Source organism: Hyla sarda, chromosome 7 (assembly GCF_029499605.1).
Source record: "Hyla sarda isolate aHylSar1 chromosome 7, aHylSar1.hap1, whole genome shotgun sequence".
NCBI lineage: Eukaryota > Metazoa > Chordata > Amphibia > Anura > Hylidae > Hyla > Hyla sarda.
This window is the reverse complement of record NC_079195.1, coordinates 178681603-178705091: the sequence shown is the minus strand read 5'-3', so window position 1 is coordinate 178705091 and position 23489 is coordinate 178681603. Positions and strand designations below refer to the sequence as shown.

Below are 23489 nucleotides of genomic sequence, written 5' to 3'. Positions count from 1 at the left end.
AAAACAGATTAAACGGGAAAAGGTAGGGAGGAAAAAGTAAAAAAAAAATTAAATTAAATAAATTAAATAAATACATAAATAAATATATATATTTATATATCGGGTAGTAAAAATAAATAAAAATAGTGAAAAACAAGAAGTATAAGAAACACAATGAAAAAAAGAACAAAAAATAGAATATAGTTGCTAGGGTTCTATTCAGTGACAGCAAACAAGAGTAGTGTGTTGCTGTGCCGATATGCATGTAGAGAAGAAGTGTTATTATCTGGGAGAGACTTACTATTTATTAGAATATTATTGTATGTTATTGCAAACATTGTACATTGTAATCAATATGCTGGGGAGTCTGTGAAGTGGATAGAGAACTTGCAGATTACATCACTTCCTGTTGAGGTCCTGAGCTAGAGGAGGGATGAACTTCATAGTATAGTTCACACCGCAGGAGACGGGGAGCAGTGACGTCACTTCTGGTCCAGCCCTGACTTGACTTCGCTTACTAGCAGTGTATATACTTATATATAGGAGTGATATCAGTTTGTTAGAGTCCAGTCCCTGAAACATCCAAGATGCGTTTTTAATGCACATTTTCTTATGCCAAATAGATAGTCTTGGTAAGTAGTGACCACAGAACATGGCAGGGCTTACTATTGGATCCCTGAAGGTAATGCTGGATTGGAGGAGGGCGGGGGCTTAAGTGAACCAATAGGAAGTTGTTATGTAAGAGACGATAGGTGATCGCCCCCCGGGTTATGGTTATTCCGCTATGAGGATTCTACATGTCATAATACACTGATCATTTGTTATTATCGGCTCAATACAAACATGTCATTGCCACTGCTGACCACTAGAGGGCGAGGGTGATCACCGGATCTCCTGTCCTGGGAGCTCACGGCTTGTATCTCTGTGGACAGTCACAATACTCCTGCAGAGTGGATCCAATGTGCCCCCAGGATCATAGAGACTAACCAGACAGAAGGGATCCCTGGGCAGGAAGAGCAGTGGATACATCCTGTCCAGGCACATGTAGAGGCATCACTGCTGGGACCATCATCGGTAACTACTGTGGATGGATTCATCACCCTTCTCCTGTATTGATGTTTGATTGTTACTTCTATATCCCTTCCCTTATGTTACTGACACAATAAATACCCATCTCCTTCTAGTCCTGTACTATATATATATATGTATGATTGATTCCTTATACTTTATTCCTCCTCTGGAGTCACTGACACAGTCATCATCCATGTCTCCTAATCCCATCATAAAGATGTATGATTCCTATTACTTCCCCCTCCTCTGGGATTACACAGTCATCATCCATGTCTCCTCTCCCGTCCTATAGATGTATGATTCCTATTACATTACTCCTCCTCTGGGATTACACAGTCATCATCCATGTCTCCTCTCCCGTCCTATAGATGTATGATTCCTATTACTTCCCCCTCCTCTGGGATTACACAGTCATCATCCATGTCTCCTCTCCCGTCCTATAGATGTATGATTCCTATTACTTCCCCCTCCTCTAGGATTACACAGTCATCATCCATGTCTCCTCTCCCGTCCTATAGATGTATGAGTCCTATTACATTACTCCTCCTCTATGATTACACAGTCATCATCCATGTCTCCTCTCCTGTCCTATAGATGTATGATTCCTATTACTTCCCCCTCCTCTGGGATTACACAGTCATCATCCATGTCTCCTCTCCCGTCCTATAGATGTATGATTCCTATTACATTACTCCTCCTCTGGGATTACACAGTCATCATCCATGTCTCCTCTCCCGTCCTATAGATGTATGATTCCTATTACTTCCCCCTCCTCTGGGATTACACAGTCATCATCCATGTCTCCTCTCCCGTCCTATAGATGTATGATTCCTATTACTTCCCCCTCCTCTAGGATTACACAGTCATCATCCATGTCTCCTCTCCCGTCCTATAGATGTATGATTCCTATTACATTACTCCTCCTCTGGCATTACACAGTCATCATCCATGTCTCCTCTCCCGTCCTATAGATGTATGATTCCTATTACTTCCCCCTCCTCTGGGATTACACAGTCATCATCCATGTCTCCTCTCCTGTCCTATAGATGTATGATTCCTATTACATTACTCCTCCTTTGGGATTACACAGTCATTATCCATGTCTCCTCTCCCGTCCTATAGATGTATGATTCCTATTACATTACTCCTCCTCTGGGATTACACAGTCATCATCCATGTCTCCTCTCCCGTCCTATAGATGTATGATTCCTATTACATTACTCCTCCTCTGGGATTACACAGTCATCATCCATGTCTCCTCTCCCGTCCTATAGATGTATGATTCCTATTACTTCCTCCTCCTCTGGGATTACACAGTCATCATCCATGTCTCCTCTCCCGTCCTATAGATGTATGATTCCTATTACATTACTCCTCCTTTGGGATTACACAGTCATTATCCATGTCTCCTCTCCCGTCCTATAGATGTATGATTCCTACTACATTACTCCTCCTCTGGGATTACACAGTCATCATCCATGTCTCCTCTCCCGTCCTATAGATGTATGATTCCTATTACATTACTCCTCCTCTGGGATTATACAGTCATTATCCATGTCTCCTCTCCCGTCCTATAGATGTATGATTCCTATTACTTCCCCCTCCTCTAGGATTACACAGTCATCATCCATGTCTCCTCTCCCGTCCTATAGATGTATGATTCCTATTACTTCCCCCTCCTCTGGGATTACACAGTCATCATCCATGTCTCCTCTCCCGTCCTATAGATGTATGATTCCTATTACTTCCCCCTCCTCTGGAATTACACAGTCATCATCCATGTCTCCTCTCCAGTCCTATAGATGTATGATTCCTATTACTTCCCCCTCCTCTGGAATTACACAGTCATCATCCATGTCTCCTCTCCAGTCCTATAGATGTATGATTCCTATTACTTCCCCCTCCTCTGGGATTACACAGTCATCATCCATGTCTCCTCTCCCGTCCTATAGATGTATGATTCCTATTACATTACTCCTCCTCTGGGATTACACAGTCATCATCCATGTCTCCTCTCCTGTCCTATAGATGTATGATTCCTATTACTTCCCCCTGCTCTAGGATTACACAGTCATCATCCATGTCTCCTCTCCCGTCCTATAGATGTATGATTCCTATTACATTACTCCTCCTCTGGGATTACACAGTCATCATCCATGTCTCCTCTCCCGTCCTATAGATGTATGATTCCTATTACTTCCCCCTCCTCTGGGATTACACAGTCATCATCCATGTCTCCTTTCCCGTCCTATAGATGTATGATTCCTATTACATTACTCCTCCTCTGGGATTACACAGTCATCATCCATGTCTCCTCTCCCGTCCTATAGATGTATGATTCCTATTACTTCCCCCTCCTCTGGGATTACACAGTCATCATCCATGTCTCCTCTCCCGTCCTATAGATGTATGATTCCTATTACATTACTCCTCCTCTGGGATTACACAGTCATCATCCATGTCTCCTCTCCTGTCCTATAGATGTATGATTCCTATTACTTCCCCCTCCTCTGAGATTACACAGTCATCATCCATGTCTCCTCTCCCGTCCTATAGATGTATGATTCCTATTACATTACTCCTCCTCTAGGATTACACAGTCATCATCCATGTCTCCTCTCCCGTCCTATAAATGTATGATTCCTATTACTTCCCCCTGCTCTAGGATTACACAGTCATCATCCATGTCTCCTCTCCCGTCCTATAGATGTATGATTCCTATTACATTACTCCTCCTCTGGGATTACACAGTCATCATCCATGTCTCCTCTCCCGTCCTATAGATGTATGATTCCTATTACATTACTCCTCCTCTGGGATTACACAGTCATCATCCATGTCTCCTCTCCCGTCCTATAGATGTATGATTCCTATTTCTTCCCCCTCCTCTGGGATTACACAGTCATCATCCATGTCTCCTCTCCCGTCCTATAGATGTATGATTCCTATTACTTCCCCCTCCTCTAGGATTACACAGTCATCATCCATGTCTCCTCTCCCGTCCTATAGATGTATGATTCCTATTACTTCCCCCTCCTCTGGGATTACACAGTCATCATCCATGTCTCCTCTCCCGTCCTATAGATGTATGATTCCTATTACTTCCCCCTCCTCTGGGATTACACAGTCATTATCCATGTCTCCTCTCCCGTCCTATAGATGTATGATTCCTATTACATTACTCCTCCTCTGGGATTACACAGTCATCATCCATGTCTCCTCTCCCGTCCTATAGATGTATGATTCCTACTACATTACTCCTCCTCTAGGATTACACAGTCATTATCCATGTCTCCTCTCCTGTCCTATAGATGTATGATTCCTATTACTTCCCCCTCCTCTGGGATTACACAGTCATTATCCATGTCTCCTCTCCCGTCCTATAGATGTATGATTCCTATTACATTACTCCTCCTCTAGGATTACACAGTCATCATCCATGTCTCCTCTCCCGTCCTATAGATGTATGATTCCTATCACATTACTCCTCCTCTGGGATTACACAGTCATCATCCATGTCTCCTCTCCCGTCCTATAGATGTATGATTCCTACTACATTACTCCTCCTCTAGGATTACACAGTCATCATCCATGTCTCCTCTCCCGTCCTATAGATGTATGATTCCTATTACATTACTCCTCCTCTGGGATTAGACAGTCATCATCCATGTCTCCTCTCCCGTCCTATAGATGTATGATTCCTATTACATTACTCCTCCTCTGGGATTAGACAGTCATCATCCATGTCTCCTCTCCCGTCCTATAGATGTATGATTCCTATTACATTACTCCTCCTCTGGGATTAGACAGTCATCATCCATGTCTCCTCTCCCGTCCTATAGATGTATGATTCCTATTTCTTCCCCCTCCTCTGGGATTACACAGTCATCATCCATGTCTCCTCTCCAGTCCTATAGATGTATGATTCCTATTTCTTCCCCCTCCTCTGGGATTACACAGTCATCATCCATGTCTCCTCTCCCGTCCTATAGATGTATGATTCCTATTACTTCCCCCTCCTCTGGGATTACACAGTCATCCTCCATGTCTCCTCTCCCGTCCTATAGATGTATGATTCCTATTACATTACTCCTCCTCTGGGATTACACAGTCATCATCCATGTCTCCTCTCCCGTCCTATAGATGTATGATTCCTATTACTTTACTCCTCCTCTGGGATTACACAGTCATCATCCATGTCTCCTCTCCCATCCTATAGATGTATGATTCCTATTACTTCCCCCTCCTCTAGGATTACACAGTCATCATCCATGTCTCCTCTCCAGTCCTATAGATGTATGATTCCTATTACATTACTCCTCCTCTGGGATTACACAGTCATCATCCATGTCTCCTCTCCCGTCCTATAGATGTATGATTCCTATTACTTCCCCCTCCTCTGGGATTACACAGTCATCATCCATGTCTCCTCTCCCGTCCTATAGATGTATGATTCCTATTACTTCCCCCTCCTCTAGGATTACACAGTCATCATCCATGTCTCCTCTCCCGTCCTATAGATGTATGATTCCTATTACTTCCCCCTCCTCTGGGATTACACAGTCATCATCCATGTCTCCTCTCCCGTCCTATAGATGTATGATTCCTATTACTTCCCCCTCCTCTGGGATTATACAGTCATCATCCATGTCTCCTCTCCCGTCCTATAGATGTATGATTCCTACTACATTACTCCTCCTCTAGGATTACACAGTCATTATCCATGTCTCCTCTCCTGTCCTATAGATGTATGATTCCTATTACTTCCCCCTCCTCTGGGATTACACAGTCATTATCCATGTCTCCTCTCCCGTCCTATAGATGTATGATTCCTATTACATTACTCCTCCTCTAGGATTACACAGTCATCATCCATGTCTCCTCTCCCGTCCTATAGATGTATGATTCCTATTACATTACTCCTCCTCTGGGATTACACAGTCATCATCCATGTCTCCTCTCCCGTCCTATAGATGTATGATTCCTACTACATTACTCCTCCTCTAGGATTACACAGTCATCATCCATGTCTCCTCTCCCGTCCTATAGATGTATGATTCCTATTACATTACTCCTCCTCTGGGATTAGACAGTCATCATCCATGTCTCCTCTCCCGTCCTATAGATGTATGATTCCTATTACATTACTCCTCCTCTGGGATTAGAAAGTCATCATCCATGTCTCCTCTCCCGTCCTATAGATGTATGATTCCTATTACATTACTCCTCCTCTGGGATTAGACAGTCATCATCCATGTCTCCTCTCCCGTCCTATAGATGTATGATTCCTATTTCTTCCCCCTCCTCTGGGATTACACAGTCATCATCCATGTCTCCTCTCCAGTCCTATAGATGTATGATTCCTATTTCTTCCCCCTCCTCTGGGATTACACAGTCATCATCCATGTCTCCTCTCCCGTCCTATAGATGTATGATTCCTATTACATTACTCCTCCTCTGGGATTACACAGTCATCATCCATGTCTCCTCTCCCGTCCTATAGATGTATGATTCCTATTACTTTACTCCTCCTCTGGGATTACACAGTCATCATCCATGTCTCCTCTCCCATCCTATAGATGTATGATTCCTATTACTTCCCCCTCCTCTAGGATTACACAGTCATCATCCATGTCTCCTCTCCAGTCCTATAGATGTATGATTCCTATTACATTACTCCTCCTCTGGGACTACACAGTCATCATCCATGTCTCCTCTCCCGTCCTATAGATGTATGATTCCTATTACTTCCCCCTCCTCTGGGATTACACAGTCATCATCCATGTCTCCTCTCCCGTCCTATAGATGTATGATTCCTATTACTTCCCCCTCCTCTAGGATTACACAGTCATCATCCATGTCTCCTCTCCCGTCCTATAGATGTATGATTCCTATTACATTACTCCTCCTCTGGGATTACACAGTCATCATCCATGTCTCCTCTCCCGTCCTATAGATGTATGATTCCTATTACATTACTCCTCCTCTGGGATTACACAGTCATCATCCATGTCTCCTCTCCCGTCCTATAGATGTATGATTCCTATTACATTACTCCTCCTCTGGGATTACACAGTCATCATCCATGTCTCCTCTCCTGTCCTATAGATGTATGATTCCTATTACTTCCCCCTCCTCTGGGATTACACAGTCATCATCCATGTCTCCTCTACCGTCCTATAGATGTATGATTCCTATTACTTCCCCCTCCTCTGGGATTACACAGTCATCATCCATGTCTCCTCTCCCGTCCTATAGATGTATGATTCCTATTACATTAGTCCTCCTCTAGGATTACACAGTCATCATCCATGTCTCCTCTCCCGTCCTATAGATGTATGATTCCTATTACTTCCCCCTCCTCTAGGATTACACAGTCATCATCCATGTCTCCTCTCCAGTCCTATAGATGTATGATTCCTATTACATTACTCCTCCTCTGGGATTACACAGTCATCATCCATGTCTCCTCTCCCGTCCTATAGATGTATGATTCCTATTACATTACTCCTCCTCTCGGATTACACAGTCATCATCCATGTCTCCTCTCCCGTCCTATAGATGTATGATTCCTATTTCTTCCCCCTCCTCTGGGATTACACAGTCATCATCCATGTCTCCTCTCCAGTCCTATAGATGTATGATTCCTATTACTTCCCCCTCCTCTGGGATTACACAGTCATCATCCATGTCTCCTCTCCCGTCCTATAGATGTATGATTCCTATTACATTACTCCTCCTCTGGGATTACACAGTCATCATCCATGTCTCCTCTCCCGTCCTATAGATGTATGATTCCTATTCCCCCTCCTCTGGGATTACACAGTCATCATCCATGTCTCCTCTCCAGTCCTATAGATGTATGATTCCTATTACTTCCCCCTCCTCTGGGATTACACAGTCATCATCCATGTCTCCTCTCCCGTCCTATAGATGTATGATTCCTATTAATTCCCCCTCCTCTGGGATTACACAGTCATCATCCATGTCTCCTCTCCCGTCCTATAGATGTATGATTCCTATTACATTCCTCCTCCTCTGGGATTACACAGTCATCATCCATGTCTCCTCTCCCGTCCTATAGATGTATGATTCCTATTACTTCCCCCTCCTCTGAGATTACACAGTCATCATCCATGTCTCCTCTCCCGTCCTATAGATGTATGATTCCTATTACTTCCCCCTCCTCTAGGATTACACAGTCATCATCCATGTCTCCTCTCCCGTCCTATAGATGTATGATTCCTATTACTTCCCCCTCCTCTGGGATTACACAGTCATTATCCATGTCTCCTCTCCCGTCCTATAGATGTATGATTCCTACTACATTACTCCTCCTCTAGGATTACACAGTCATCATCCATGTCTCCTCTCCCGTCCTATAGATGTATGATTCCTATTACATTACTCCTCCTCTAGGATTACACAGTCATCATCCATGTCTCCTCTCCCGTCCTATAGATGTATGATTCCTATTACATTACTCCTCCTCTGGGATTACACAGTCATCATCCATGTCTCCTCTCCCGTCCTATAGATGTATGATTCCTATTTCTTCCCCCTCCTCTGGGATTACACAGTCATCATCCATGTCTCCTCTCCCGTCCTATAGATGTATGATTCCTATTACTTCCCCCTCCTCTAGGATTACACAGTCATCATCCATGTCTCCTCTCCCGTCCTATAGATGTATGATTCCTATTACTACCCCCTCCTCTGGGATTACACAGTCATCATCCATGTGTCCTCTACCGTCCTATAGATGTATGATTCCTATTACATTACTCCTCCTCTAGGATTACACAGTCATCATCCATGTCTCCTCTCCCGTCCTATAGATGTATGATTCCTATTACATTACTCCTCCTCTGGGATTAGACAGTCATCATCCATGTCTCCTCTCCCGTCCTATAGATGTATGATTCCTATTTCTTCCCCCTCCTCTGGGATTACACAGTCATCATCCATGTCTCCTCTCCAGTCCTATAGATGTATGATTCCTATTACTTCCCCCTCCTCTGGGATTACACAGTCATCCTCCATGTCTCCTCTCCCGTCCTATAGATGTATGATTCCTATTACATTACTCCTCCTCTGGGATTACACAGTCATCATCCATGTCTCCTCTCCCGTCCTATAGATGTATGATTCCTATTACATTACTCCTCCTCTGGGATTACACAGTCATCATCCATGTCTCCTCTCCCGTCCTATAGATGTATCATTCCTATTTCTTCCCCCTCCTCTGGGATTACACAGTCATCATCCATGTCTCCTCTCCCGTCCTATAGATGTATGATTCCTATTACTTCCCCCTCCTCTGGGATTACACAGTCATCATCCATGTCTCCTCTCCCGTCCTATAGATGTATGATTCCTATTCCTTCCCCCTCCTCTAGGATTACACAGTCATCATCCATGTCTCCTCTCCAGTCCTATAGATGTATGATTCCTATTACATTACTCCTCCTCTAGGATTACACAGTCATTATCCATGTCTCCTCTCCCATCCTATAGATGTATGATTCCTATTACATTACTCCTCCTCTGGGATTACACAGTCATCATCCATGTCTCCTCTCCCGTCCTATAGATGTATGATTCCTATTACTTCCCCCTCCTCTGGGATTACACAGTCATCATCCATGTCTCCTCTCCCGTCCTATAGATGTATGATTCCTATTACATTACTCCTCCTCTGGGATTACACAGTCATCATCCATGTCTCCTCTCCCGTCCTATAGATGTATGATTCCTATTACTTCCCCCTCCTCTGGGATTACACAGTCATCATCCATGTCTCCTCTCCCGTCCTATAGATGTATGATTCCTATTACTTCCCCCTCCTCTGGGATTACACAGTCATCATCCATGTCTCCTCTTCCGTCCTATAGATGTATGATTCCTATTACTTCCCCCTCCTCTAGGATTACACAGTCATCATCCATGTCTCCTCTCCCGTCCTATAGATGTATGATTCCTACTACATTACTCCTCCTCTAGGATTACACAGTCATCATCCATGTCTCCTCTTCCGTCCTATAGATGTATCATTCCTATTTCTTCCCCCTCCTCTGGGATTACACAGTCATCATCCATGTCTCCTCTCCCGTCCTATAGATGTATGATTCCTATTACTACCCCCTCCTCTGGGATTACACAGTCATCATCCATGTGTCCTCTACCGTCCTATAGATGTATGATTCCTATTACATTACTCCTCCTCTGGGATTACACAGTCATCATCCATGTCTCCTCTCCCGTCCTATAGATGTATGATTCCTATTACATTACTCCTCCTCTGGGATTAGACAGTCATCATCCATGTCTCCTCTCCCGTCCTATAGATGTATGATTCCTATTTCTTCCCCCTCCTCTGGGATTACACAGTCATCATCCATGTCTCCTCTCCAGTCCTATAGATGTATGATTCCTATTACTTTCCCCTCCTCTGGGATTACACAGTCATCATCCATGTCTCCTCTCCCGTCCTATAGATGTATGATTCCTATTACATTACTCCTCCTCTGGGATTACACAGTCATCATCCATGTCTCCTCTCCCGTCCTATAGATGTATGATTCCTATTACTACCCCCTCCTCTGGGATTACACAGTCATCATCCATGTGTCCTCTACCGTCCTATAGATGTATGATTCCTATTACATTACTCCTCCTCTGGGATTACACAGTCATCATCCATGTCTCCTCTCCCGTCCTATAGATGTATGATTCCTATTACATTACTCCTCCTCTGGGATTAGACAGTCATCATCCATGTCTCCTCTCCCGTCCTATAGATGTATGATTCCTATTTCTTCCCCCTCCTCTGGGATTACACAGTCATCATCCATGTCTCCTCTCCAGTCCTATAGATGTATGATTCCTATTACTTTCCCCTCCTCTGGGATTACACAGTCATCATCCATGTCTCCTCTCCCGTCCTATAGATGTATGATTCCTATTACATTACTCCTCCTCTGGGATTACACAGTCATCATCCATGTCTCCTCTCCCGTCCTATAGATGTATGATTCCTATTACTACCCCCTCCTCTGGGATTACACAGTCATCATCCATGTGTCCTCTACCGTCCTATAGATGTATGATTCCTATTACATTACTCCTCCTCTGGGATTACACAGTCATCATCCATGTCTCCTCTCCCGTCCTATAGATGTATGATTCCTATTACATTACTCCTCCTCTGGGATTAGACAGTCATCATCCATGTCTCCTCTCCCGTCCTATAGATGTATGATTCCTATTTCTTCCCCCTCCTCTGGGATTACACAGTCATCATCCATGTCTCCTCTCCAGTCCTATAGATGTATGATTCCTATTACTTTCCCCTCCTCTGGGATTACACAGTCATCATCCATGTCTCCTCTCCCGTCCTATAGATGTATGATTCCTATTACATTACTCCTCCTCTGGGATTACACAGTCATCATCCATGTCTCCTCTCCCGTCCTATAGATGTATGATTCCTATTACATTACTCCTCCTCTGGGATTACACAGTCATCATCCATGTCTCCTCTCCCGTCCTATAGATGTATCATTCCTATTTCTTCCCCCTCCTCTGGGATTACACAGTCATCATCCATGTCTCCTCTCCCGTCCTATAGATGTATGATTCCTATTACTTCCCCCTCCTCTGGGATTACACAGTCATCATCCATGTCTCCTCTCCCGTCCTATAGATGTATGATTCCTATTACATTACTCCTCCTCTAGGATTACACAGTCATCATCCATGTCTCCTCTCCCGTCCTATAGATGTATGATTCCTATTACATTACTCCTCCTCTAGGATTACACAGTCATCATCCATGTCTCCTCTCCCGTCCTATAGATGTATGATTCCTACTACATTACTCCTCCTCTGGTATTACAAAGTCATTATCCATGTCTCCTCTCCCGTCCTATAGATGTATGATTCCTATTACTTCCCCCTCCTCTGGGATTACACAGTCATCATACATGTCTCCTCTCCCGTCCTATAGATGTATGATTCCTATTCCTTCCCCCTCCTCTAGGATTACACAGTCATCATCCATGTCTCCTCTCCCGTCCTATAGATGTATGATTCCTATTACTTCCCCCTCCTCTGGGATTACACAGTCATTATCCATGTCTCCTCTCCAGTCCTATAGATGTATGATTCCTATTACTTCCCCCTCCTCTGGGATTACACAGTCATCATCCATGTCTCCTCTCCCGTCCTATAGATGTATGATTCCTATTACTTCCCCCTCCTCTGGGATTACACAGTCATCATCCATGTCTCCTCTCCCGTCCTATAGATGTATGATTCCTATTACATTACTCCTCCTCTGGGATTACACAGTCATCATCCATGTCTCCTCTCCCGTCCTATAGATGTATGATTCCTATTTCTTCCCCCTCCTCTGGGATTACACAGTCATCATCCATGTCTCCTCTCCAGTCCTATAGATGTATGATTCCTATTACTTCCCCCTCCTCTGGGATTACACAGTGATCATCCATGTCTCCTCTCCCGTCCTATAGATGTATGATTCCTATTACTTCCCCCTCCTCTGGGATTACACAGTCATCATCCATGTCTCCTCTCCCGTCCTATAGATGTATGATTCCTATTACTTCCCCCTCCTCTAGGATTACACAGTCATCATCCATGTTTCCTCTCCCGTCCTATAGATGTATGATTCCTATTACATTACTCCTCCTCTAGGATTACACAGTCATCATCCATGTCTCCTCTCCCGTCCTATAGATGTATGATTCCTATTACTTCCCCCTCCTCTGGGATTATACAGTCATCATCCATGTGTCCTCTACCGTCCTATAGATGTATGATTCCTATTACATTACTCCTCCTCTGGGATTACACAGTCATCATCCATGTCTCCTCTCCCGTCCTATAGATGTATGATTCCTATTACATTACTCCTCCTCTGGGATTAGACAGTCATCATCCATGTCTCCTCTCCCGTCCTATAGATGTATGATTCCTATTTCTTCCCCCTCCTCTGGGATTACACAGTCATCATCCATGTCTCCTCTCCAGTCCTATAGATGTATGATTCCTATTTCTTCCCCCTCCTCTGGGATTACACAGTCATCATCCATGTCTCCTCTCCCGTCCTATAGATGTATGATTCCTATTACTTCCCCCTCCTCTGGGATTACACAGTCATCCTCCATGTCTCCTCTCCCGTCCTATAGATGTATGATTCCTATTACATTACTCCTCCTCTGGGATTACACAGTCATCATCCATGTCTCCTCTCCCGTCCTATAGATGTATGATTCCTATTACATTACTCCTCCTCTGGGATTACACAGTCATCATCCATGTCTCCTCTCCCGTCCTATAGATGTATGATTCCTATTACTTCCCCCTCCTCTGGGATTACACAGTCATCATCCATGTCTCCTCTCCCGTCCTATAGATGTATGATTCCTATTACTTCCCCCTCCTCTGGGATTACACAGTCATCATCCATGTCTCCTCTCCCGTCCTATAGATGTATGATTCCTATTACTTCCCCCTCCTCTGGGATTACACAGTCATCATCCATGTCTCCTCTCCCGTCCTATAGATGTATGATTCCTATTACATTACTCCTCCTCTAGGATTACACAGTCATCATCCATGTCTCCTCTCCCGTCCTATAGATGTATGATTCCTACTACATTACTCCTCCTCTGGGATTACAAAGTCATTATCCAGGTCTCCTCTCCCGTCCTATAGATGTATCATTCCTATTACTTCCCCCTCCTCTGGGATTACACAGTCATCATCCATGTCTCCTCTACCGTCCTATAGATATATGATTCCTATTACATTACTCCTCCTCTGGGATTACACAGTCATCATCCATGTCTCCTCTCCAGTCTTATAGATGTATGATTCCTATTACATTACTCCTCCTCTGGGATTACACAGTCATTTTCCATGTCTCCTCTCCCGTCCTATAGTTGTATGATTCCTATTACTTCCCCCTCCTCTAGGATTACACAGTCATCATCCATGTCTCCTCTCCCGTCCTATAGATGTATGATTCCTATTACATTACTCCTCCTCTGGGATTACACAGTCATCATACATGTCTCCTCTCCCGTCCTATAGATGTATGATTCCTATTACATTACTCCTCCTCTAGGATTACACAGTCATCATCCATGTCTCCTCTCCCGTCCTATAGATGTATGATTCCTATTACTTCCCCCTCCTCTAGGATTACACAGTCATCATCCATGTCTCCTCTCCCGTCCTATAGATGTATGATTCCTATTACTTCCCCCTCCTCTGGGATTACACAGTCATCATCCATGTCTCCTCTCCCGTCCTATAGATGTATGATTCCTATTACATTACTCCTCCTCTAGGATTACACAGTCATCATCCATGTCTCCTCTCCCGTCCTATAGATGTATGATTCCTATTTCTTCCCCCTCCTCTGGGATTACACAGTCATCATCCATGTCTCCTCTCCAGTCCTATAGATGTATGATTCCTATTACATTACTCCTCCTCTGGGATTACACAGTCATCATCCATGTCTCCTCTCCCGTCCTATAGATGTATGATTCCTATTACATTACTCCTCCTCTCGGATTACACAGTCATCATCCATGTCTCCTCTCCAGTCCTATAGATGTATGATTCCTATTACTTCCCCCTCCTCTGGGATTACACAGTCATCATCCATGTCTCCTCTCCCGTCCTATAGATGTATGATTCCTATTAATTCCCCCTCCTCTGGGATTACACAGTCATCATCCATGTCTCCTCTCCCGTCCTATAGATGTATGATTCCTATTAAATTACTCCTCCTCTGGGATTACACAGTCATCATCCATGTCTCCTCTCCCGTCCTATAGATGTATGATTCCTATTACTTCCCCCTCCTCTGAGATTACACAGTCATCATCCATGTCTCCTCTCCCGTCCTATAGATGTATGATTCCTATTACTTCCCCCTCCTCTAGGATTACACAGTCATCATCCATGTCTCCTCTCCCGTCCTATAGATGTATGATTCCTATTACTTCCCCCTCCTCTGGGATTACACAGTCATTATCCATGTCTCCTCTCCCGTCCTATAGATGTATGATTCCTACTACATTACTCCTCCTCTGGGATTACACAGTCATCATCCATGTCTCCTCTCCCGTCCTATAGATGTATGATTCCTATTACATTACTCCTCCTCTGGGATTACACAGTCATCATCCATGTCTCCTCTCCCGTCCTATAGATGTATGATTCCTATTACATTACTCCTCCTCTGGGATTACACAGTCATCATCCATGTCTCCTCTCCCGTCCTATAGATGTATGATTCCTATTTCTTCCCCCTCCTCTGGGATTACACAGTCATCATCCATGTCTCCTCTCCAGTCCTATAGATGTATCATTCCTATTTCTTCCCCCTCCTCTGGGATTACACAGTCATCATCCATGTCTCCTCTCCCGTCCTATAGATGTATGATTCCTATTACTTCCCCCTCCTCTGGGATTACACAGTCATCATCCATGTGTCCTCTACCGTCCTATAGATGTATGATTCCTATTACATTACTCCTCCTCTGGGATTACTCAGTCATCATCCATGTCTCCTCTCGCGTCCTATAGATGTATGATTCCTATTACATTACTCCTCCTCTGGGATTAGACAGTCATCATCCATGTCTCCTCTCCCGTCCTATAGATGTATGATTCCTATTTCTTCCCCCTCCTCTGGGATTACACAGTCATCATCCATGTCTCCTCTCCAGTCCTATAGATGTATGATTCCTATTACTTCCCCCTCCTCTGGGATAACACAGTCATCCTCCATGTCTCCTCTCCCGTCCTATAGATGTATGATTCCTATTACATTACTCCTCCTCTAGGATTACACAGTCATCATCCATGTCTCCTCTCCCGTCCTATAGATGTATGATTCCTACTACATTACTCCTCCTCTGGTATTACAAAGTCATTATCCATGTCTCCTCTCCCGTCCTATAGATGTATGATTCCTATTACTTCCCCCTCCTCTGGGATTACACAGTCATCATCCATGTCTCCTTTCCCGTCCTATAGATATATGATTCCTATTACATTACTCCTCCTCTGGGATTACACAGTCATCATCCATGTCTCCTCTCCCGTCCTATAGATGTATGATTCCTATTCCTTCCCCCTCCTCTAGGATTACACAGTCATCATCCATGTCTCCTCTCCAGTCCTATAGATGTATGATTCCTAATACATTACTCCTCCTCTAGGATTACACAGTCATTATCCATGTCTCCTCTCCCGTCCTATAGATGTATGATTCCTATTACTTCCCCCTCCTCTGGGATTACACAGTCATCATCCATGTCTCCTCTCCCGTCCTATAGATGTATGATTCCTAATACATTACTCCTCCTCTAGGATTACACAGTCATTATCCATGTCTCCTCTCCCGTCCTATAGATGTATGATTCCTATTACATTACTCCTCCTCTGGGATTACACAGTCATCATCCATGTCTCCTCTCCCGTCCTATAGATGTATGATTCCTATTACATTACTCCTCCTCTAGGATTACACAGTCATCATCCATGTCTCCTCTCCCGTCCTATAGATGTATGATTCCTATTACTTCCCCCTCCTCTGGGATTACACAGTCATCATCCATGTCTCCTCTCCCGTCCTATAGATGTATGATTCCTATTACTTCCCCCTCCTCTGGGATTACACAGTCATCATCCATGTCTCCTCTCCAGTCCTATAGATGTATGATTCCTATTACTTCCCCCTCCTCTGGGATTACACAGTCATCCTCCATGTCTCCTCTCCCGTCCTATAGATGTATGATTCCTATTACATTACTCCTCCTCTGGGATTACACAGTCATCATCCATGTCTCCTCTCCCGTCCTATAGATGTATGATTCCTATTACATTACTCCTCCTCTGGGATTAGACAGTCATCATCCATGTCTCCTCTCCCGTCCTATAGATGTATGGTTCCTATTTCTTCCCCCTCCTCTGGGATTACACAGTCATCCTCCATGTCTCCTCTCCCGTCCTATAGATGTATGATTCCTATTACATTACTCCTCCTCTGGGATTACACAGTCATCATCCATGTCTCCTCTCCCGTCCTATAGATGTATCATTCCTATTTCTTCCCCCTCCTCTGGGATTACACAGTCATCATCCATGTCTCCTCTCCAGTCCTATAGATGTATTATTCCTGTTACTTCCCCCTCCTCTGGGATTACACAGTCATCATCCATGTCTCCTCTCCCGTCCTATAGATGTATGATTCCTATTACTTCCCCCTCCTCTGGGATTACACAGTCATCATCCATGTCTCCTCTCCCGTCCTATAGATGTATGATTCCTATTACTTCCCCCTCCTCTGAGATTACACAGTCATCATCCATGTCTCCTCTCCCGTCCTATAGATGTATGATTCCTATTACATTACTCCTCCTCTGGGATTACACAGTCATCATCCATGTCTCCTCTCCCGTCCTATAGATGTATGATTCCTATTACTTCCCCCTCCTCTAGGATTACACAGTCATCATCCATGTCTCCTCTCCAGTCCTATAGATGTATGATTCCTATTACATTACTCCTCCTCTGGGATTACACAGTCATCATCCATGTCTCCTCTCCCGTCCTATAGATGTATGATTCGTATTACTTCCCCCTCCTCTGGGATTACACAGTCATCATCCATGTCTCCTCTCCCGTCCTATAGATGTATGATTCCTATTACTTCCCCCTCCTCTAGGATTACACAGTCATCATCCATGTCTCCTCTCCCGTCCTATAGATGTATGATTCCTATTACATTACTCCTCCTCTGGGATTACACAGTCATCATCCATGTCTCCTCTCCCGTCCTATAGATGTATGATTCCTATTTCTTCCCCCTGCTCTGGGATTACACAGTCATCATCCATGTCTCCTCTCCCGTCCTATAGATGTATGATTCCTATTTCTTCCCCCTGCTCTGGGATTACACAGTCATTATCCATGTCTCCTCTCCTGTCCTATAGATGTATGATTCCTATTACATTACTCCTCCTCTGGGATTACACAGTCATCATCCATGTCTCCTCTCCTGTCCTATAGATGTATGATTCCTATTACTTCCCCCTCCTCTGGGATTACACAGTCATCATCCATGTCTCCTCTCCCGTCCTATAGATGTATGATTCCTATTACTTCCCCCTCCTCTAGGATTACACAGTCATCATCCATGTCTCCTCTCCCGTCCTATAGATGTATGATTCCTATTACATTACTCCTCCTCTAGGATTACACAGTCATCATCCATGTCTCCTCTCCCGTCCTATAGATGTATGATTCCTATTACTTCCCCCTGCTCTAGGATTACACAGTCATCATCCATGTCTCCTCTCCCGTCCTATAGATGTATGATTCCTACTACATTACTCCTCCTCTGGGATTACAAAGTCATTATCCATGTCTCCTCTCCCGTCCTATAGATGTATGATTCCTATTTCTTCCCCCTCCTCTGGGATTACACAGTCGTCATCCATGTCTCCTCTCCCGTCCTATAGATATATGATTCCTATTACATTACTCCTCCTCTGGGATTACACAGTCATCATCCATGTCTCCTCTCCAGTCTTATAGATGTATGATTCCTATTACTTCCCCCTCCTCTGGGATTACACAGTCGTCATCCATGTCTCCTCTCCCGTCCTATAGATATATGATTCCTATTACATTACTCCTCCTCTGGGATTACACAGTCATCATCCATGTCTCCTCTCCAGTCTTATAGATGTATGATTCCTATTACATTACTCCTCCTCTGGGATTACACAGTCATCATCCATGTCTCCTAATCCCATCATAAAGATGTATGATTCCTATTACTTCCCCCTCCTCTAGGATTACACAGTCATCATCCATGTCTCCTCTCCCGTCCTATAGATGTATGATTCCTATTACATTACTCCTCCTCTGGGATTACACAGTCATCATCCATGTCTCCTCTCCCGTCCTATAGATGTATGATTCCTATTACTTCCCCCTCCTCTAGGATTACACAGTCATCATCCATGTCTCCTCTCCCGTCCTATAGATGTATGATTCCTATTACATTACTCCTCTAGGATTACACAGTCATCATCCATGTCTCCTCTCCCGTCCTATAGATGTATGATTCCTATTACATTACTCCTCCTCTAGGATTACACAGTCATCATCCATGTCTCCTCTCCCGTCCTATAGATGTATGATTCCTATTACTTCCCCCTCCTCTGGGATTACACAGTCATCATCCATGTCTCCTCTCCAGTCCTATAGATGTATGATTCCTATTACATTACTCCTCTAGGATTACACAGTCATCATCCATGTCTCCTCTCCCGTCCTATAGATGTATGGTTCCTATTACTTCCCCCTCCTCTAGGATTACACAGTCATCATCCATGTCTCCTCTCCCGTCCTATAGATGTATGATTCCTATTACTTCCCCCTCCTCTGGGATTACACAGTCATCATCCATGTCTCCTCTCCCGTCCTATAGATGTATGATTCCTATTACATTACTCCTCCTCTAGGATTACACAGTCATCATCCATGTCTCCTCTCCAGTCCTATAGATGTATGATTCCTATTACTTCCCCCTCCTCTGGGATTACACAGTCATCATCCATGTCTCCTCTCCCGTCCTATAGATATATGATTCCTATTACTTCCCCCTCCTCTGGGATTACACAGTCATCATCCATGTCTCCTCTCCCGTCCTATAGATGTATGATTCCTATTACTTCCCCCTCCTCTGGGATTACACAGTCATCATCCATGTCTCCTCTCCCGTCCTATAGATGTATGATTCCTATTACATTACTCCTCCTCTAGGATTACACAGTCATCATCCATGTCTCCTCTCCCGTCCTATAGATGTATGATTCCTATTACATTACTCCTCCTCTGGGATTACACAGTCATCATCCATGTCTCCTCTCCCGTCCTATAGATGTATCATTCCTATTTCTTCCCCCTCCTCTGGGATTACACAGTCATCATCCATGTCTCCTCTCCCGTCCTATAGATGTATGATTCCTATTACATTACTCCTCCTCTGGGATTACACAGTCATCATCCATGTCTCCTCTCCCGTCCTATAGATGTATGATTCCTATTACTTCCCCCTCCTCTGGGATTACACAGTCATCCTCCATGTCCCCTCTCCCGTCCTATAGATGTATGATTCCTATTACATTACTCCTCCTCTGGGATTACACAGTCATCATCCATGTCTCCTCTCCCGTCCTATAGATGTATGATTCCTATTACATTACTCCTCCTCTGGGATTACACAGTCATCATCCATGTCTCCTCTCCCGTCCTATAGATGTATGATTCCTATTACATTACTCCTCCTCTGGGATTACACAGTCATCATCCATGTCTCCTCTCCCGTCCTATAGATGTATGATTCCTATTTCTTCCCCCTCCTCTGGGATTACACAGTCATCATCCATGTCTCCTCTCCCGTCCTATAGATGTATGATTCCTATTACATTACTCCTCCTCTGGGATTACACAGTCATCATCCATGTCTCCTCTCCCGTCCTATAGATGTATGATTCCTATTACATTACTCCTCCTCTGGGATTACACAGTCATCATCCATGTCTCCTCTCCCGTCCTATAGATGTATGATTCCTATTACTTCCCCCTGCTCTAGGATTACACAATCATCATCCAGTCATCATCCATGTCTCCTCTCCCGTCCTATAGATGTATGATTGAGTGAGGGGGCCCAGCCCTTGTTGGTCTCCTTTTGCTACTAGTTTTTGGTTACTGCTTTTGAGAATATGATTGTCGTAAAAATACCGATAGGGGGATGAAATGCAGGGGCCATAAATATTTGGCCTCTTGTCCTGAGGGAGGGGACAGATTCCCTGTTTTTACCTTTGTCTGCTCCTGTCCTTTATATGAGCTTTTTTATTCACATAACTTTATTCCTCCTCTGGTTATCATTCAGCTCTTTTTCCCATCTCTATTCATAGCTCTGATCTATTTTATCATTCACGTTACTTTATTTCTTCTTCTGCGTTGTCATCATCCAGGTCTCCTCCTATCCATGTCTGTATAATATTCACGTACGTTTATTCCTCTTCTTCATCATCATCATCATCATCATCATCATCATCATCATCAAGGTCTCCTCCTATCCATGTCTGTATAATATTGACGTACGTTTATTCCTCTTCTTCTTCATCATCATCATCATCATCATCATCATGTCTCCTCCACGTAATAATAATTTATAATTTACTTATATAGCCTGGAACGCAGCACTGTACACTCAAACATCCTACTGTACAGATGTATATACCTGTAATTGTATCCCTCTTCCTAATGTCTCTCCCTCTCTTTCATTCTTTATTCCTTATTCTTGTCATGAATGAGAATTATAATCTCCTGTGTTTTGTCGTCTCATTCTGTAGATTAATAAGATTCTTTGATTCCTTAATTTTTTTTTGACAATGTGTCATTGAAAATCCTCGTCTAGGTCTCCTTCTCATCCCGTTCTATAGATATTTTGGTTGATTCCCTGATCCCTTCTTCCTCATCCTTTTCTTTGTCTCCCTATTACCTGTTTTATAGGTATTTGGTATGATCTTCTTTAGCTTTATTTTACCCCATCAATATCCTACATTATTTTCTCCCGTTTGTCCTGTCTTATAGATGTATTATTTCCTATTTTTCCTGCTCATATCCCAGTCCTTTAAGTTAATGTGCTTTCTTTTTTTTTTAAGTTAAAGGGCTACACCTATCTCAGCGTCTTATCCCCTAGCCAAAGGATTGGGAATAACAATCTGATGGGTGACGGTGGGACCACCACAGATCCCAAGAACAGGGATCGATGTCTCCTAATAGAACACAGCAGTGGGTCGTATTCGCTTGTTGCTGCTCCATTCACTTTTTATGGGAGCAGCTGAAGATAAGAGTACAGGGGGAGATTTATCAAAACCTGTATAAATGAAGAGTGGTGCAGTTGCCCATAGCAACCAATCAGATTGCTTCTTTAATTTTTAAGAAGGTCTCTCTACATAAATTTTTAACAAATCTCTCCCACAATGTCTGAGGTTTACCTAGAGAATGAACGGCGCGGCAACCCGCATGCGCATCCCACCACTTCATTGTGATGGGAAATTTAGGTCCATGTTCTTGGGATCAGTGGGGGGGTCTCATCGGCCTGACCCTCACAGATAAGCTGGTTTTCCCTATCCCATGGATAGGGGATAGGAAGCTGAGATGGAAATGCCCCTTTAAGCCGAGAATTTGGTTCTACAGGAAAGAAGTTCACAAAGATAACAGAAGATGGAGAGAGACATGAGGTCCATGACCGAGAGTATATTAAACCTCACTTTGGAAATCATCTACTTACTGACCGGAGAGGTGAGTCTTTTTGGGAATTATGTCACATGACCTCACTACTGTCTCACTCAAAGGGTTCCCAAACTTATTTGGCCAGTCAACTTTGTTTTTAGAATTATGTTCCCGCAAAGAAGTCCAGAAAGCGTGGAACTACCCCCATGCACATCCAGATGTCGAGTGGACGAAAAAGGACACGTAAGGAAAGCAATGAACCGAAAATCCTAGAACTCACCAATAGGATCACTGAGCTACTGACTGGAGAGGTGAGTACCTCTGGGAATACATTATACAGGAATGACAAGAAGGTGTCTGTATGCTGACTGCATTATTGTGTGTATCAGGTTCCTATAAGGTGTCAGGATGTCACTGTCTATTTCTCCATGGAGGAGTGGGAGTATTTAGAAGGACACAAGGATCTGTACAAGGACATCATGATGGATGACCCCCAGCCTCTTACATCACCATTGGGTAAGAGGAGATGAAATCACTGGATTACAGTGTATGAAGATATCTTTATATATGTACATTATGAAGAACAATGAATCTACATAAAGAAATAAAAGAACCCTCAAATGTGAAGGCAGAAGCAGCACTCCAGACATCCAAATTGTGTTTATTCCTTTATTCCTTCATCTGGGTACAGATGGGTGTAACCAGATGGGTGAATAAAGCCTTTTTTTTTTTTTTTTTTAACCAATTTGGCTGTCCGGCGTGCCGCTTCTTCCTTCACATTTGAATATTTGACTCTGGATTGGGGGTCGGATCCTGGAGCTTAGATTCCACCTGAGTTTGAAACACTTCAGTGACTTGAAAGGGGTACTCCACTGCTCAGCGTTTGGAACAAACTGTACCGAACGCTGGAGCCGGCGTCGGGAGCTCGTGATGTCATAGCCCTGCCCCCTCATGATGTCACACCCTGCCCCCTCAATGCAAGTCTATGGGAGGGGGCGTGATGAGGGGGCGGGGCTATGACATCACGAGCTCCCAACGCCGGCCCTAAAGATATTAACATGAAACTTGGTACA

The 23489-nt window shown here is 43.9% G+C and overlaps 1 protein-coding gene across 1 annotated transcript; it reads left to right on the top strand.

Moving 5' to 3' along the window:
• Positions 1 to 428: 428 nt before the first annotated feature.
• Positions 429 to 22946, top strand: LOC130283191 (gastrula zinc finger protein XlCGF66.1-like). The gene is made up of 4 exons (XM_056532395.1): positions 429 to 611; positions 22381 to 22485; positions 22578 to 22727; positions 22806 to 22946. The coding sequence occupies exons 2-4, from the start codon at positions 22408 to 22410 to the stop codon at positions 22944 to 22946; spliced, it is 369 nt and encodes a 122-aa protein (XP_056388370.1). The 5' UTR covers positions 429 to 611; positions 22381 to 22407.
• The last annotated feature ends 543 nt before the right edge of the window (positions 22947 to 23489 follow it).

Excerpts from the sequence above, each read along its gene's own strand:
- LOC130283191 (XM_056532395.1), top strand. The coding sequence starts at position 22,408 with ATGGAGAGAGACATGAGGTCCATGACCGAGAGTATATTAAACCTCACT. Across the intron at positions 22,486-22,577 it reads TCTACTTACTGACCGGAGAG|AATTATGTTCCCGCAAAGAA; the intron begins GTGAGTCTTTTT and ends CTTTGTTTTTAG. Across the intron at positions 22,728-22,805 it reads CTGAGCTACTGACTGGAGAG|GTTCCTATAAGGTGTCAGGA; the intron begins GTGAGTACCTCT and ends TGTGTGTATCAG.